Raw genomic sequence first — 13,525 nt, 5'->3', positions numbered from 1 at the left:
GTATGTTTTCTAATTTGTACTTAAAAAAACAATTATTATTATTAATAATAATATTCTGTACTTCCTATTTTGAAATCGCCGATATTTTGGGGGGGGTTTTGTTGTTCATTCTATTGCTTTGAACGCCTATTTTATATTTGCCATTTTCTGCAAGGTTCCATTGGAGGCTTGCAAACCAACTTTGGGAATATAACCCCCTTAAAATATAAAGGGGCATAGAAATAAAATGAAAATTAAGCGAATTGCCTCTTAATTGCATTTTTCCCAAACTCAGAAGCCCCTTTTCCCAGTGGTCCGAAATATCATTTTGCATCATTTCTCCAAAATGTTCTCCCTAGCGACTCGGGTGTGAATCACCCCCTCCCTTTCCTCCCACCCCGCAAAAAAAGGGTGTTTTGGGGGGTGTTTTCTCAACTCAGACCCCCATTTCACATCCTTCCCCCCAATCCATCTCGGAATAAAAAAAAGACATCCATTTCTTCTGGTTCCATTCATAACTTACTTTATTTTCCTTCCCAAAAACGGGCTTCCAGAGACCGTTTTCCGTACAGCAAACCGAGGAGGGGGTTCCCCAACCCAACCCCCACATTTCCAAATCCGAAAAACCGTGTGCAAGAGCTGAGCAGCCCCCAAACTTTCTGCTGCCACCATAAAAAAAATTGCTAAGTTCCTCAAGGGTTCAATTCAGGGGAGCCCATTTCGCAGATGGGAAAGTTGAGGACACCATAAGTAACCAGGGCAAAGTTTAATGGGGAAGCAGTTGGGGGAACCCGGATATATATCTATACCTTGCGGGGGCTTGTGGGGAAGGAGTCTGGGGTTCTCGGAAAAGGGGGCAGCACCCCTCAAACGCAGCGTTGCCCCAGATCGGGAAAGCGAGCCAAGCTGCGTCTATTAATTCTGTCCAGAATCGGCTTTGCTTCCAGAAATCTCCCTGCATGTGCGAATCCGTGCAAATCCAGGGTTTTCTCGCTTCCAGGCCCCCAATTAAATTGCTTTTTTGCAGGAAGCAAATAAGGCCGACGAGGACTAGAAACTTGACATTTTGGGATTAAAAATGGCAGAGAAGGTCCCCCAAAAGACCCCTGCCTGCCTGCCAGGGTAGAGCTCAATGGGTTCCCTCTCCTCCAGGAGGTCTAGAAGCGTTATTAGTAACAGAGGGGCTGCGGCGGAGGGGGGAAATATCAGTTCTTCCTGCAGAAGGTCCCGGGTTCAATTCTTACCACTGGCATCTCCAGCTGGGAGATTGGTTGAGCGAAATCCCGCAGAGATGCTGCCGGCCAGGGTTGGGAATATTAGGGTAGAGCCAGGTGCCAGCATGGCTTAACAGTCAGGAAAATTGGGGTCCAACACCAGGGAATGACCCTGTTTGGGGCTGCTGCCCCTCGCGACGGGAACAGCGGACCCCCTCTTCCTTGGGCAACGCTCCCGGGGTCCCCCTTCTAACCACAGAGTGAACCCCAATTGCTGGGAACTGACCCACACATCTCCTCCCCATAGGCTGCGTTCCTTGCGGACGCCTCCCTTTCTCCCCCCAAGTCCGCCACCCGCTCCCATGCTGGGGTTGACCCCCGGGGGGCTGCAAAACCCGGCTCTAGGTGTGGGGATCGGGTGCGAATCCTAGACCCCGACGGGACTCCCAATGCAGGAATCGCAGCAGCGTTCTGGAGCCAGGGGCCACGCAACGAGGGTGGGGGTCCCCTGGCATCGGGGCGGGGTCTGGGGCCTGGACCGGAGGCGGCGGTATAGGGGGACGCGGGCGTCTTGGGCACCCGACTCCTGCGTTGCCGCGGGTTGGGCTGGATGACCTCCCGGTGCCCCAAATCTGGGATTCTGTAACTGAAGGGCTGGCAATCTCAAGGACTGAGCCCCAGATGTTTCCCCACTCTGGGGAGAAAATGCTTCTTTTTAAATAGAAGAATGTGCCCATTTTTGTGCCCCTTCTTCATTGGGGGCTGTGCCCCCCAGATGTTCCGGACGCCAACCCCCCTCTGGCCCCAGATGTTGGGCCTAGCCTCTAGCAAGAGGCGTTTCCCCAATCCCAAAGAGAATTACCCCCCCCCAAATATTGCCCCCCCCAAACCCCCATTAAAATAGGCATGCCCTGTTATGCCCACAACTGGCTCGCCGCTGCCCCCATGCCCAACTGCCCCCCAAAACACCCTGGGGTAGATTCCAGAGTTTGAGGTGTCCCCCCCCCTTCGCAGTCTGGTTTGAGAGACCCCCCCCAAGCAGGATTCCTGGGTGCCATCGTGTGGGTCAAACAGCGGGCACCCTTTAGGGCAGGGAAAGGGGCACCTCCTTCCCTGCCCTCCGGAAGTTCACTGGTCTTCCTCGACGCCCCTCTGCCCGGGCGCAGAGTCCTCTTCCTGGTCCACAGCGGGCAGCCAGGCTCCGGAGGGCCTCTCGGGGGTGCCCAGTGTGCCCCACAACCGCCTCCTGGGGGGGCTGGGCGCCCCGCCGCTTGTCCTGCGCCCGGGGGGCGAGACGCTGGCAAACTCCACCGCCGTGGTGCCGTCTTCCTGCTCGATGTAGACGCGGGCTTCCAGCCGGGCCGGGTAGGACCCCTGGCACTCCCACTCGGGGTCCCCCTGCACCGCGATGTGGGGCACCGGCGGGCGCCAGGGGGCACCCTCCGCCTCGGGCTCGTCGAAGCTGACCTCCTGCACCGCCTCCTGCTTCTTGAAGGAGTCCCGGCGTTCGGAGAGGTTCAGGTGGCGCATCACCACCACTTCGGAGTCGGTGCCAGGGCGGGCAAGGGAGCGCCGGGCACCGGGATCTCCGGCGCCCGGCTCGCCCGTCGCCACCACCGCCTTCTGCCTGCCTGGCGGCTTCTTCTCGGGGATTTTCTCGGCCGACTGGACCCTCTGGAGCAGGGGCGAGCGGGCGCCGTCGGGGGCACGGGTGCCAGCGGGCGGCGAGAGGGCCTTGCCCGCCTTGGAGGGTGGCAGCGGCGAGGGGGACCTCTGCGGGGAGGTCGGGGCGGCGCAGGCCAGGGGCGAGGGGGGAATGCTGCTGGTGGACTTGCGGCGCCCGACTTTGTAGCGCCCGGCGGTGGCCAGTTTGGGTGCCAGGCCGTGGAGGGAGCTGGGGCGGATGTGGCCGGCCGGGGAGGGTGGCGTGCTGGGCGAGGGGGAGGTGGTCTGTGGGGAGGCGGGATCTGGCGAGGGGGGCACAAAAAGAGAGAGAGAGAGAGAGAGAGAGAGAGAGAGAGAGAGAGAGAGAGAGAGAAAGGGTGAGCAGGATTGAATCCATGGGGCTATAATATAATATAATATAATATAATATAATATAATATAATATATGGGTCATAATATAGATAGGAATAGGGATATGAAATTTACAGAGGAAATTCTGGCCGGAAGCTAGGAATCCAGGTAGACTGCCTGTGCAGCTGGAGGTTACATTATTATTATTATTATTATTATTATTATTATTATTATTATTATTATTATTTGTACAATGTTCAAAACCTCTATCTCTATCTCTATCTCTATCTCTATCTCTATCTCTATCTCTATCTCTATCTATCTATCTATCTATCTATCTATCTATCTATCTATCTATTCAAAATAAAAACCACATACGAAAATGATATATGAATGATACAAGCAAGGAAATCTCTCAATAATACGTTGGGCCATAGATATGGGTCATAATAGAGACAGGAATAGGGATATGAAATTTACAGAGGAAATTCTGGCTGGAAGCTAGGAATCCGGGTGGACTGCCTCTGCAGCTGAAGGTATTATTATTATTATTATTATTATTATTATTATTATTATTATACTGCCCTATGCCCAGAGGCCTCAGGGCGGTACGCAGAACAGATCAACGTTAAAAACCACCATCTATCTATCTATCTATCTATCTATCTATCTATCTATCTAAAGATATAGATATAAAATCAAAATAAAAACCACATATGAAAGTAATATATTAATGGTATGAGCACGTAAAATAGGAAAAGAGCTCAAATTTAGTGCTTCCGACTGCAGAAACAGAATAGAGCCATTCTGGGCCCCGACAGCTTTCGGGAATCCTCTTTCTGCATCTACCCTGTGGCGGTGAGTTCCACAGGCTAACCGGCTGCCGGATTCCCTCCTCGGTCTGCCCCGAACCTCCCAGCCGGGATATAGAGCTGTGGGGCGGGTGGGAGGGAGAGGGGGTCCCCCTCACCTGGCGGGGGGTCCGGGGCTGGGCTGCGGCAGGGGGTGGGGGGTCCCGGGGAGAGGCTGTGGGTGGGCGAGGCGGGCAGGCTGTCTCCGGAGGAGAGGGAGTGGTGGAGCCCCGAGGAAAAGCTTCGGCTGGGGTGCAGGGCGGAGCTCTGCTTGGAGATCTTCTTGAAGAGCGATTTCCGCCTGCGGGGAAAAAGAGAGAGGGGGGGAGAGGCAGGAAATCATTCAGAAAATAATCGGAATAATAAGTAGCCGTCGCTCGAACTCGCTCCCAGGTAGACTGGGCCTGTCTGTGGAGGCTCAGTCTAGGACTTCTAAGAAACTAAGAAGGGACTGGCCCCATAGCAGGTTATAGGGTGCCCCATAGGCAAGAAAAAAAAACCCCAAACAGGAGCCAAGAGCAGTATAGAAATTCAGGAAATAATCGGAATAATAAATAGCCGTCACTCGAACTCGCTCCCAGGTAGACTGGGCCTGTCTGTGGAGGCTCAGTCTAGGACTTCTAAGAAGCTAAGAAGGGCCTGGTCCCAAAGCAGGCTATAGGGTGCCCCATAGGCAAGGAAAAAAACCCCAAACGGGAGCCAAGAGCAGTATAGAAATTCAGGAAATAATCGGAATAATAAATAGACGTCGCTCGAACTCGCTCCCAGGTAGACTGGGCCTGTCCATGGAGGCTCCACCTAGGAGTCTTAAGAAGGGCCTGGCCCCAAAGCAGGCTATGGGGTGCCCCATAGGCAAGGAAAAAAAACCCCAAACAGGAGCCAAGAGCAGCAGCCATTGCCTGATCTTGTGCTAAGGTAGACTGGGCCTGTCTGTGGAGGCTCCACCTAGGAGTCTTAAGAAGGGCCTGGCCCCACGGCAGGCTATGGGGTGCCCCATAGGCAAGGAAAAAACCCCAAGCGCGGGAGCCGGGTTTGAGTCTCGCCCACCTGTCCTGGCTCTCCCTCCGGCGGCTCTTCTTGCTCCTCCTGGCCATCCGGGTCCTGGAGCTGTTTTTCCGCGCGGGGCCCACCTTGATGCTCGTGTTTTCCAGCGCCGTGGTGCGCAGCGCCACCTTGTTCCCGCTCTGCAAGGATGGAGGGAGAGAGAGAGGGTTTGGGTGGGTGAGCTGCTGCTGCCGGCCCGGGTAGGCAGTATGTGGCCCCCCAGCCCACCTTGTTCCCGCTCTGCAAGGATGGAGGGAGAGAGAGAGGGTTTGGGTGGGTGAGCTGCTGCCGGCCCAGGTAGGCAGTATGTGGCCCACCTACCTTCAGCAGAAGTTCCACCACGTCCATGTGGACCAGTCCCAGGACCGACTCTCCGTTGACGTGGGTGATGAGGTCTCCGGCCCGCAAACCCGCCTCCTGAGCGGGGCTGCCGTCCTCAACGCTCTGCAAGCCAAAGCAGGCCATGTTTAGAGCCGGGTGGGACCCCCAGTGGTCATCCATCCCAACCCCGCTCTTCGTCCGGAACCCGCTTCCGGGTCCTAAGCTCCTAAACCTCTGTTCCTTTTAAAACTCATTTATTCAACTTGTATTTGGGCGTTGGAAAGATGGGATAAAACCACATTTTCCTCCTGGGAAAGGAGCCTGCATCTCCTATCTGATTCCTTTTTCTGAATGTCGGGTAGCCAATGCTGCCAGCCCATGTCGGCACTATAGGGTCAGATGGAGCGAATCAAAGGAGGGAGGAGGACAAAACTCAGGGGCTGGTGGAGGAAGCAGAGGTTCTGGCATTGATGCTGCCAGCCAGTGCATGCAAAACCCGTCGGGCCAATGGCCTGACTCTGTACAAAGCCGGTTCCTATTTAAAACAAGCCTTAAAAGAATCCTAAATCTGAATGCCTTTATCTTTAAAGGAAGGGCTGCCAGCCAGTGCAGGCAACACCAAAAAATCCTAAATCTGGGTGCCTTTATTTTTAATGGAAGGGCTGCCAGCCAGTGCAGGCAACACTAAAAAATCCTCAATCTGGCTGCCTTTCTTTTTAATGGAAAGGCTATAATTCCAGCACCTTGAGGACTAGCGCCTTGAGGTTCTTTTACACCCCCCGTTTCTCACCCAGACCATGTGATGCACGGCGTAGACGTCGCTGTCGCCCATGTAGACCCGGATGGCGCGCAGGGTGAAGCCGTACTTCTTGCCCGAGCTGTGGATGACGATGGGGGGGCGCAGGCCCTGGCCCCCCAGCAGTGGGTCGCGGCTGGGGGAGGAGTCCCGGGAGGAGGGGTTGGAGGAGAGGGAGCGGGGAGAGACGGGGCTCACCAGGGCGGCGCCCCCAAAGTCATCTGGCAGGAAAAGAGGAGAGGTGGTTAGGGGGTGCCCCACTCTTTTCGGGGGGTTAAGGGCTGGGGGGGGGAATTAAGAGCCCCATAAGCAAGGAGCCCCCTAAGCAGTATAGAAATTCAGGAAATAATCGGAATAGCCGTCACTCGAACTCGCTCCCAGGTAGGCTGGGCCTGTCCATGGAGGCTCAGTCTAGGAGTCTTAAGAAGGGCCTGCCCCACAGCAGGCTATGGGGTGCCCCATAGGCAAGAAAAAGCCCCAGCAGGACCCGAGAGCAGTATAGAAATTCAGGAAATAATCAGAATAATAAATAGCCGTCGCTCGAACTCGCTCCCAGGTAGACTGGGCCTGTCTGTGGAGGCTCCACCTAGGACCCCTAAGAAGCTAAGAAGGACCTGGCCCCACAGCAGGCTATGGGGTGCCCCATAGGCAAGAAAAACCCCCAGCAGGACCCAAGAGCAGCAGCCGTGACCCGAACTCGCTCCCAGGCAGACTGCTCCTATCCATGGAGCCCGAAGAAACTGAGGGGGGCCAAAGAGGGGCCCCCATCTAAGCCCAGCTTCCCCACCGCCTGCCCCATAGGCAAGAAGCCCCCCCATGCCAAACCCAGCCTTGCTCTCAGGTAGACTGGCTCCGTCTAGGGAGGCTTTGCTTGGGCGTTGCAAAATTATTATTAATAATAATAATAATAATAATAATAATAATAATAATAATAATAATCCCCGAAAGGGGTCAGGGTCCGGCCCCCCACCGACCTGCCCCGATGATGAGCGAGAGGGCGGAGACGGAGGCCGACTTGGGCACCCTGCTGCCCCCCGAGGGGGTCCTCTGCTTCCCAGGCGCTTCCTTGGGGCTGCCCCCCCGGCGCCCCCCGGCCTCGCCCTCCAGTGGCAGGGAGTTCTTGGTGCCCGTGCTGTTGCTCCGCAGACGGATCCGGCTCAGGCTGGACAGGTCAGCTGCAAGGAGAGAATTTATTTTGGGGGGGTGGAAGGAATCCAGTTTGACCCCCCAGAAAAACAACAACCCCCCATTGCAGAAACCCACAGCGGCCGCCTTTTTCCTCTGCCCTCCCACCAACCTTTCCTCTGCTGTGGCGACGGCGGGACTGGAAGCTACTTGGGGCAGAGACCCGGTTTTTTGGATCCTAGGAAGGATCTGAAAGGATTTCTAGGAAGGATTTCCGTGTTGACAGCAAGGAGCTTCACTGATCAAGCAAACAAGCTACTTCCCTGCTTAATTCAGCCCCCGCTTTTATTTTATTTCCAAGCCATGAGGACGAGAAGCTTGGCTGCTTTTGCCAGGTTGTTTTCACCCACCTACCTGCCAGCCCAGCGGCTTTTGCGGGGGTCTTGGTGCCGGCCAGCCCCTCGGGGTCTCCCCCCACCACGAAGACGGGGCGCTCCCTCTTGGGGGGCGCCCGGCAGGGGCTCTCGTCCTCGGAGGAGAAGGCGAATCTGGGCATGGCCTCCAGGCTGCAGGTGGCGCTCAGGGCAGGGGGGGCACCGCGGGCACCGCACTCCTGGCGGAAGGAGAGGGCCGTCGAGCCGCAGGAGGTCCATGCACGGAGTCTGGGGGGAGAGGAGGGAGAAGGGGGTCAATATGGGGCGGGTGATGCGCATACCCCGCAGGGGAGGGAGAAGGCCCCCCCCCCAGGTGCCAACCCCGAAGTCCTGGGCGTTGCGTTTAGGTGGCACTCGTCTGTCTCGAGGGACAATGGAGTATTCTCCCAAGGGTGCTGCCTTAGGGTGACCATGTTTCGAAAACCCGAGCACGGAAGTTGCAAATAATACAAAAAACCGGGCATGGAAGTTGCAAATAATACAAAAAACCGGGCATGGAAGTTGCAAATAACAGAAAAACCCGGGCACCAAAGTTGCAAATAATACAAAGAACTGGGCACCAAAGTTGCAAATAATACAAAAAACTGGGCATAGAAGTTGCAAATAATACAAAAAACTGGGCATAGAAGTTGCAAATAATACAAAAAAACGAGCATGGGAGTTGCAAATAATACAAAAACCCGGGCACCAAAGTTGCAAATGACACAAAAACCCGGGCACCAAAGTTGCAAATGACACAAAAACCCGGGCACCAAAGTTGCAAATGACACAAAAACCCGGGCACTAAAGTTGCAAATAAGTTTCGTAGCTGCTTTCAAGGAACGTATGGCAACCTGATTTTAGCGGCGCCAAAGTGCCCTCTCCCCGGGACGCCCCCAGCCCTGTGCCCGGCCGTGCCCCCCCTGGTGCCCACCTGGTCTCGGGGGCCGGCGGGTGGCCCTTCTCCTCGTCCCAGCGCTCCCCGCGGTCCTCCTTCTCGGCGCGGCTTTGTTCCGGAGACGGCGAGGCGCCCAGGGAGGAAGAGGCGTTGGCCAGGTGTTCGGAGCTGCTGTACACCTGCGAGGGGCAGAGATGAAAATGGGCACCTGCGTGGGCACCGTCCGGGAAATAAAAAAACCCACAGCGCCCTCTGGCACTCTCAGGTAGACTGCCTTGGTCCATGGGGGCTCGAGATGGAAGCCCCCCAAGTGGGGTGCTGAGCCAAAGTTTCCTCCTGCTCTGGGTTTTTCAAAAATATATAATTTTTATTACATTTATATTATATTATATTATATTATATTATATTATATTATATTATATTATATTATATTATATTATATTATATTATATTATATTATATTATATTATATTATATTATATTATATTATATTAATTTTATTTTATTTTATTTTATTACATTTATTTTATTACATTTGTTTTATTTTATTACATTTATTTTATTACATTTTCCATACTTAAGCCAGTGCCAGAAAGAGAGAGAGACCCCCGGCTTTTTCTCGAGACCCCAGTTCGAATCACGCAGGGTTTCGGGCGACAGAACGGTTCTTTTCCTTTCTGTCAATTTTATTTTTCTGCTTAATCATTGATCCATCCTTCAGCTATCAAACAGAGGGCTGCCAGAAAAAGAGAGAGAGAGACCCCCGACTTTTCGGCAGGACCCTGGTTCGAATTGCGCACGGTTTCAGGAGACGGAACGGTGCTTTTCCTTTCTATATTTCTTATTAGATTTTCTGCTCTACGTTGCAGAATATACATTTCAACCACCTTAAATTATCAAGGACTTCCCTTCTCTTTCCGTGGGTCGTTTCCCGTCTCAAAAATCCCTGCGTATTTTACAAAATCTATTCCCTTCCTACATCCGCCGAAGATTATTTGCACTGTTGAATTGATCTTAATGCTGCCAGCCTTCTCCAGGATACACAGTTATTTCCCATATATTCAATATATTCCAATTTTCTCTATTCTGTATTTTAAGTCTGCAAGCTGCGCGTATTCTCCCAAGTTAAATGGCCATTTTTCGCTCCTTTTTTGCATTTGGTGGCAAAGAAACCACCTACGTAAATCCTCCCCTTCTTGTTTGCAACCCCTTCCAAGGTAGACTTAACCAAGATGATAACCATAACCAAGATGATGGATTTTTCGGAACTAGCCGACCTAACCGGAAGGAGGAGGAGGATGTGGAAGAGTGGAAGAAATTTTTTTTTTTTTTTTGAAAATAACATTTATTCAAGATTTTAAAAATTACAAAAGTTACAGTAAGAACAAAGAAAAAAAAAGAAATTTTAAAAAGGACAGAAAAAATACAAACATTCAAAAAAAAAAAAGAAAAAGGGAAAAAGAAACAAATCAAACCTTTACATGACTTTCTTCCTTTACTTATTTCCTTGACCTCCTCACACCTCCCATTTTTGTATTCTAATTTAAATTGTTGTTTTAGCAAATCCTTCCAACCTAATTTTTACCTTAATAATTTATTTTAAAATACTGTAGCTTTACATTCTCTCTTTCATCAATTCATTTTTACTTAATCCTTTATATCTTTTTACCAATGCCACATAAATTTCTTTTTCAAACATCTTATCAACAAGGAAGAGTGGAATAAATTTAATCGTTATCTAGTTAAATTAATTGAAAACAGCTTGCAGATACTTAATGGGCTTAGGATTTTACTTATGTTAAATGACGGATGAATATGCTTAATTCCATAAGGTGACGATTTAAGGATGTTAATGTCGAAGTTAAATTTCATAAGAATTGGGATTTGGAAAACCGTTCAAAGGGCGTGCAATGAAATTCAACCAAGGGGAAGCGAAGAAGATCGCTTAACAAAGTTAATAAGTGTAATTTTCAATAATATGATTTATGTTTGTTTGTCTGGTGTGTTTGTTTATAATATTGTGAAAACCAATAAACAAAATTTGGGGAGAAAAAAGAAACCGTAACCAAGGCGAAATTTGCAGACCTTGCTGAACCGGTGTGAGCAGGAGGAGAACTGCCGGATCTCCAGGGACGACTCTTCGTCGTTGGTCTCCTCGTCTTCGGACCCCAGGTGGCGATAGCGCTCCGAGCGAGCTGGGGGGGGGGAGAGCAGGAAATGACGTCAGGGTTGGGGGGGGAGAAGAGGCCGGGGGTCCCGTCCCCCCCATGAAAAAGAAGGGTGCACCTGCCCTGCAAAACCAGCACCCAGCCGGAGGCATATGGAGAAGCGTCCAATTGTGGATTGGAAAGGGACACCGGTGGGTCATCCAAACCAACCCGGAATCTCTCCCCCCCACCCACCCGATAATTTTTATTAATTTTCCAAATTGAAGGCCATTTCTGACATTTGCGACATGGCTTGCGCCTCAAAGCAGCCGCCTGGCTTTCTGGCTCCTGCTCCGCCCGCTAGGCCTTACTGTCGAAGTAGCTGGTGTCGTCCTCGGCTTCCAGCTGGGGGATGAACTCGGCCTTCTGCCGCAGGAGCCCGTTCCAGTCCAGGGTGCGGAAAAAGGGGTTCTGCTTCACCTCGTGCGCCCCTCCTGGCGGGGGGGGGGGGACAGGGCAGAAGGAGGGCGTCAGGATCGGGGCCCCAAGTGGCCCCCTCTTAAGTCACCAATGAGAAGCACCCAAGAGCAGCCCCCTCTTCCAGCGCTTTCCCAGACACTGGGCTAAGGTAGATTGCGCCTGTCCCTGGAGGTTCGCTTTTTGAGAAGCAGAAGAGCCCTGAAACGGTTGGATCAGGCCCGGTCTAGTCCCGCCTCCTCTCCTCCCGGTGACCAACCAGACGCTGAGCACGACAGCAGCGACGCTCAGCGGTTGGAATTCTTCAGAGGCATTTCCTGCCTCCAGTGGAAGGCAGTTCCACAGGTTAACCGGGCGCTAATCAGGCCTTTTTTCGCCTGCTCTGAATCTCCCAACCTCCACCCCCTCCATTGTTTTCCTGCAAGTAAATTTATGCCCCTCTCCCCATCTATTGAGAGGCGGTGTGGCCTAATGGTTAGGGTGAATTGCAGGCTGCCTCAAGCTCTAAAAATGCGATAAATTATATTTTAAAAGGAGATAAAATCCTTTACCTGTGCCCAGGCGTTCCAAAGGGCAGTGCTTCAAGAGCTGGGTGATCAGGTCCTGGGCGTCGGGAGGGAGAGCCTCGTCCCCCTCCGGCCAAATAATTTCGTCTGGAACGAAGAAAGCGGAAGAAAAACTGCGTATGAGCGTTTTTTGCCCCTTGGGCACCAACCCAAAACAAAACAGGGTTGGGCTCAGAGAATCGGCGAGTCGGTCGGGACCCCCAGGGGTCATCCATCTCAACCCAATCGCAGCCGAAACCCTCTTCTCCTCTGAACCATGCACTCCTGAGAATAAGGGATAAAGAACGGAAAATCGTCAGAGGTGGTTGACGGAAGTCTAAAATATTGTATAAGATAAGGAGTTATGTTAAATGATTGTAAATGGTTCAAAATTGGGGAAGGAGTATGACAAGGCTGTATATTGTCTCCCTGCTTACTTAACTTATATGCAGAATTCATCATGTGAAAGGCTGGGCTGGATGAATCCCAAACCGGAATTAAGATCGCCGGAAGAAATATCAACAACCTCAGATATGCAGATGACACAACCTTGATGGCAGAAAGTGAGGAGGAATTAAAGAACCTTTTAATGAGGGTGAAAGAGGAGAGCGCAAAATATGGTCTGAAGCTCAACATCGAAAAAACGAAGATCATGGCCACTGGGCCCATCACCTCCTGGCAAATAGAAGGGGAAGAAATGGAGGCAGTGAGAGATTTGACTTTCTTGGGCTCCATGATCACTACAGATGGTGACAACAGTCACGAAATTAAAAGACGCCTGCTCCTTGGGAGAAAGGCGATGACAAACCTAGACAGCATCTTAAAAAGCAGAGAATCACCTTGCCAACAAAGGTCCATATAGTTAAAGCCATGGCTTTCCCAGTAGTGATGTAAGGAAATGAGAGCTGGACCATCAAGAAGGCTGATGGCCGGAGAATGGATGCTTTTGAATTCTGGTGCTGGAGGAGACTCTTGAGAGTCCCACGGACTGCAAGAAGATCCAACCTCTCCATTCGGAAGGAGATCAGCCCTGAGTGCTCACTGGAAGGACAGATCCTGAAGCTGAGGCTCCAAGACTTTGGCCACCTCATGAGAGGAGAAGACTCCCTGGAAAAGACCCTGATGTTGGGAAAGATGGAGGGCACAAGGAGAAGGGGACGACGGAGGACGAGATGGTGGGACCAGCAGGAGTTTGACCCAACTGCAGGAGGCAGTGGAAGACAGGAGGGCCTGGCCTGCTCTGGTCCAGGGGGTCACAAAGAGGCGGACACGACTAAACAACAACAATATAAGAGAGAGAGATGGATGAGCTTTGGGGGTCCCTCCCTTCTAGGATCCTGCAGAAATTCAGATGACGCAAAGCTTCCTCTCTCTCCCGGCAGTTTTCCGAAGCTTGGGGGGCGATAAAAAGGGGGCAGAGAACAGACCCCGTAATTGAGCTTCTCCCCCCCTTGGTGGCGTCACACGCCGAGGGTCAGAAGGGGAGCTTTTGTCTCGCCCTGAAAGGACCTTTTGTTCGGGTGGCGCAGAAGAGGCAGTGCTCTGGCCGGCAGCTGCGGCGGCGGTTGACCCCGATTCCACCAGAGATGGGGGGCTCCGCTCTGCGTTCGGATGCAGAAAAGCTCAGAAAAGCCCGTCGCAAACCCCCTCCGAAAATTAAAAATACACCGCTAGGTGAATGCAGATAGACTGTCACTGG

At 52.2% G+C, this 13,525-nt stretch overlaps 1 protein-coding gene across 10 annotated transcripts in view; it reads right to left on the bottom strand.

The window, feature by feature from the left end:
* Nucleotides 1-485: 485 nt before the first annotated feature.
* The window catches only part of MAST3 (microtubule associated serine/threonine kinase 3), a 49,526-nt gene continuing 36,486 nt past the window's right edge, over nucleotides 486-13,525 (bottom strand). For all 10 annotated transcript variants that reach the window (XM_083483607.1, XM_083483609.1, XM_083483611.1 and 7 more), the window contains 11 exons: nucleotides 11,833-11,934; nucleotides 11,176-11,298; nucleotides 10,743-10,852; nucleotides 8,694-8,836; nucleotides 7,761-8,008; nucleotides 7,196-7,396; nucleotides 6,216-6,442; nucleotides 5,426-5,548; nucleotides 5,108-5,244; nucleotides 4,180-4,361; nucleotides 486-3,160 (listed from right to left, as the gene is read on the bottom strand). In XM_083483607.1, coding sequence (XP_083339733.1) covers nucleotides 2,322-3,160; nucleotides 4,180-4,361; nucleotides 5,108-5,244; nucleotides 5,426-5,548; nucleotides 6,216-6,442; nucleotides 7,196-7,396; nucleotides 7,761-8,008; nucleotides 8,694-8,836; nucleotides 10,743-10,852; nucleotides 11,176-11,298; nucleotides 11,833-11,934 — 2,435 coding nt within the window. In that variant the 3' untranslated portion in view covers nucleotides 486-2,321. The remainder of the gene's footprint in view (nucleotides 3,161-4,179; nucleotides 4,362-5,107; nucleotides 5,245-5,425; nucleotides 5,549-6,215; nucleotides 6,443-7,195; nucleotides 7,397-7,760; nucleotides 8,009-8,693; nucleotides 8,837-10,742; nucleotides 10,853-11,175; nucleotides 11,299-11,832; nucleotides 11,935-13,525) is intronic.

The sequence above is a fragment of the Podarcis liolepis genome, assembly GCF_965112155.1.
Source record: "Podarcis liolepis genome assembly, chromosome: 18".
In the NCBI taxonomy this organism is placed as follows: Eukaryota; Metazoa; Chordata; class Lepidosauria; order Squamata; family Lacertidae; genus Podarcis; species Podarcis liolepis.
Note: the sequence above shows the minus strand (reverse complement) of the source record. Positions and strands in the feature narration are given on the sequence as shown.